This window comes from Elephantulus edwardii, unplaced genomic scaffold, assembly GCF_000299155.1.
Source record: "Elephantulus edwardii isolate Elephantulus edwardi_28Jun2011 unplaced genomic scaffold, EleEdw1.0 scaffold00079, whole genome shotgun sequence".
In the NCBI taxonomy this organism is placed as follows: Eukaryota; Metazoa; Chordata; class Mammalia; order Macroscelidea; family Macroscelididae; genus Elephantulus; species Elephantulus edwardii.
In genome coordinates this window covers 6,439,838-6,442,158 of record NW_006399829.1, presented here as the reverse complement: position 1 = coordinate 6,442,158, position 2,321 = coordinate 6,439,838, and the positions used below count along the sequence as shown (strand labels likewise).

General features: G+C 36.9%; 1 protein-coding gene across 1 annotated transcript in view; it reads left to right on the top strand.

Moving 5' to 3' along the window:
• TTC33 (tetratricopeptide repeat domain 33) overlaps window positions 1-1,908 on the top strand; it is a 64,629-nt gene extending 62,721 nt beyond the window's left edge. Inside the window, exon 4 of the mRNA XM_006889550.1 lies at window positions 1,555-1,908. Coding sequence (XP_006889612.1) covers window positions 1,555-1,908 — 354 coding nt within the window. The remainder of the gene's footprint in view (window positions 1-1,554) is intronic.
• Window positions 1,909-2,321: the final 413 nt, after the last annotated feature.

Sequence of the window (2,321 nt, the reverse complement as noted above, 5' to 3'; positions counted from 1 at the left end):
ATGAGAGGGGAAAATTGGAAGAAACTGTTCTCAAAACAATATATTTTAATTTTGTAATTTAACTAGTATAATAAAAAGAAAAAATAGAACTACAACAGCAAAACCTGGTTAGTTTTAAGGTAAAACAATTAAGCTTAACTGTAATAACAGTGACTTTATTAAATTATGAATGGCTTACATTTTTCTGGTTCTCTTGGGAATATATTGTTACTTCTATTTATAAAAAATTGTTTTACAGGTTCATAGAAATAATAAGTAAGATCTTTTGATTTGTTATCTATTCTGTATTTGTCTTTTCTATAAAGAAACAAAATAAATATCCTTAAAATTGGACTAATAAGCAGTAGCATCATCAATGGAGAAAATACTGAAGTTTTCAAGGATTTCATTTTACGTGGAACCACAATCAATGCTCATGGATAGATCTGTCAAGAAATCAAAGAACATATTCTGTAGGGCAGAAAAAGCTGCAAAGGGTTTCCTGAAAATGTTAAAAAGCAGAGATATCACTTTGAGGACCAAGATGTGCCTGACTAAATCTAGAATATTTTCTGTTGCCTCATGTGCTTATGTACAGTTGGAGAATGAATTGTTGTTGTGTGCCATTGAGTCAGAACTGACCCAGCACAATTTACTGCCTCTGAAAACCCTACAGCAGTTTTCAGAGGCAGTAAATTGCATGAGTGGAGATTGCCCATCCTTCTCCCTCAGAGCACCTGGTGGATTTGAACCGCATGCCTTCGGGATTTAGCACATCTTCTTGCCACTAGGCCACCAGACCTCAGAAGCACTGAATACATGTTAATGTATTCTCTACCTGTAGGTGTCTTAGTTTTCTAGTGCTGCCATAACAGAAACATCACAACTGGATGGCTTTACCAAGCTGACGTTTTTGGAGTTTAAAACTTCTTTAACCTTTTAGAAGTTTAAAAGTTCCAATTCAGGGAGCCAACTTTAGGTGAAGGCCCATTTTTTGGTGGTGGTGGAGGAAAGTCTTTGTTGCCTTCAGCATTCACAGGTGCTGTGTTCCCATGGAGACCTCTGTTTGTCCTGGTTTCTCCAAGGTCAAGAAGTTTTCACCATGCGCTCCACTCTGGGCGATTATTTCTTGGTGGTTCCCCCTACCTCTTCTCAATTTCCTCCCCTTCTGTTGCTAGTGAGATAAAAGGTATTAGAGTGTTGCATTCTACCCTTAAACCTCCTAGGACTATTTGGTGTAGCAGGTCCTGGGGATCATTACATGGCTTCTACATTTGTATCATTACATATATACATTTGGAAGCACAGTGGACTTTAGAGGTGTTTATTGCAGTGCTGATTTCAGTTTAGCCTGGAGTTTAGGAATCTACAGGTTTGTCAATCTACTAGTCTACAAAATGGAACAATATATTTGCTTTGTCTTCATGGTTAAGGGAAAACTTACGTTCTTTTATATATGCTTATTTACCAATCTCTCTCTATATAGGAAGAAAAGGGATTGTTGTATACATAACAATTTCTTAAGAAATGAAAAAAAAGCAAAATGAAGATTTCTGAATTTTTTTCCCTCGCTAGGCAATTCGAAGTTTCCAAGTAGCCCTTCACATCTATCCAATGAACCCTGAGATATGGAAAGAAGACCTTTCCTGGGCAAGAACACTCCAGGAGCAGCAGAAGGTTGCCCAGAGGCTGGAACAAAGGGAAGCACCAGCAGAAGAAACACACCTCTCACCAAAGTCGATTCCTGACTATGACTTCGAAAGTGATGAGATTGTTGCTGTTTGTGCGGCTATTGCTGAGAAACAGAAGACCATTTCAGCAAACAAGACCATGGTGATTGTATCTGCTTCAGGGTCTGTAGAGACTGTAAGTGAGAAAGAGGATTGCACTGCCACACCCGATGGTTCTGTTTTTATCAAAGCCCGATGAGGCATTGTGGGTAGCACCCGGTATTGGAATCGGTGTTTTTGCTTATCTCTTATTAAAGTTTTAGGCTTAGGGAATTTTACTCAAGAAACAAGGCATAACTCCTGCTTGTAAAATAAGTTTTTTCAGATGAAGTATATAAAAACTGACTGGGAGAATTATATATTGTATGGACTATGCTTTGATAAGTTATAGCTTATATTTCTTAAGATTCTGAAGTAAATGGCTTTTGACTAATTTTAATTCAGTCAAAACATGTAAATGAATATGTTTTTTGAGACATACAACTTGAAGAGTAAATTAATGAAGTATGAATGACTTAATGGCAATTTTTATTAAAAGATTAACTTTGGATATAGGTATGACAATAAAGGAAGTCTGCAAATTCTTTCTCTCCTAGAAATAGTCTGCCCTTA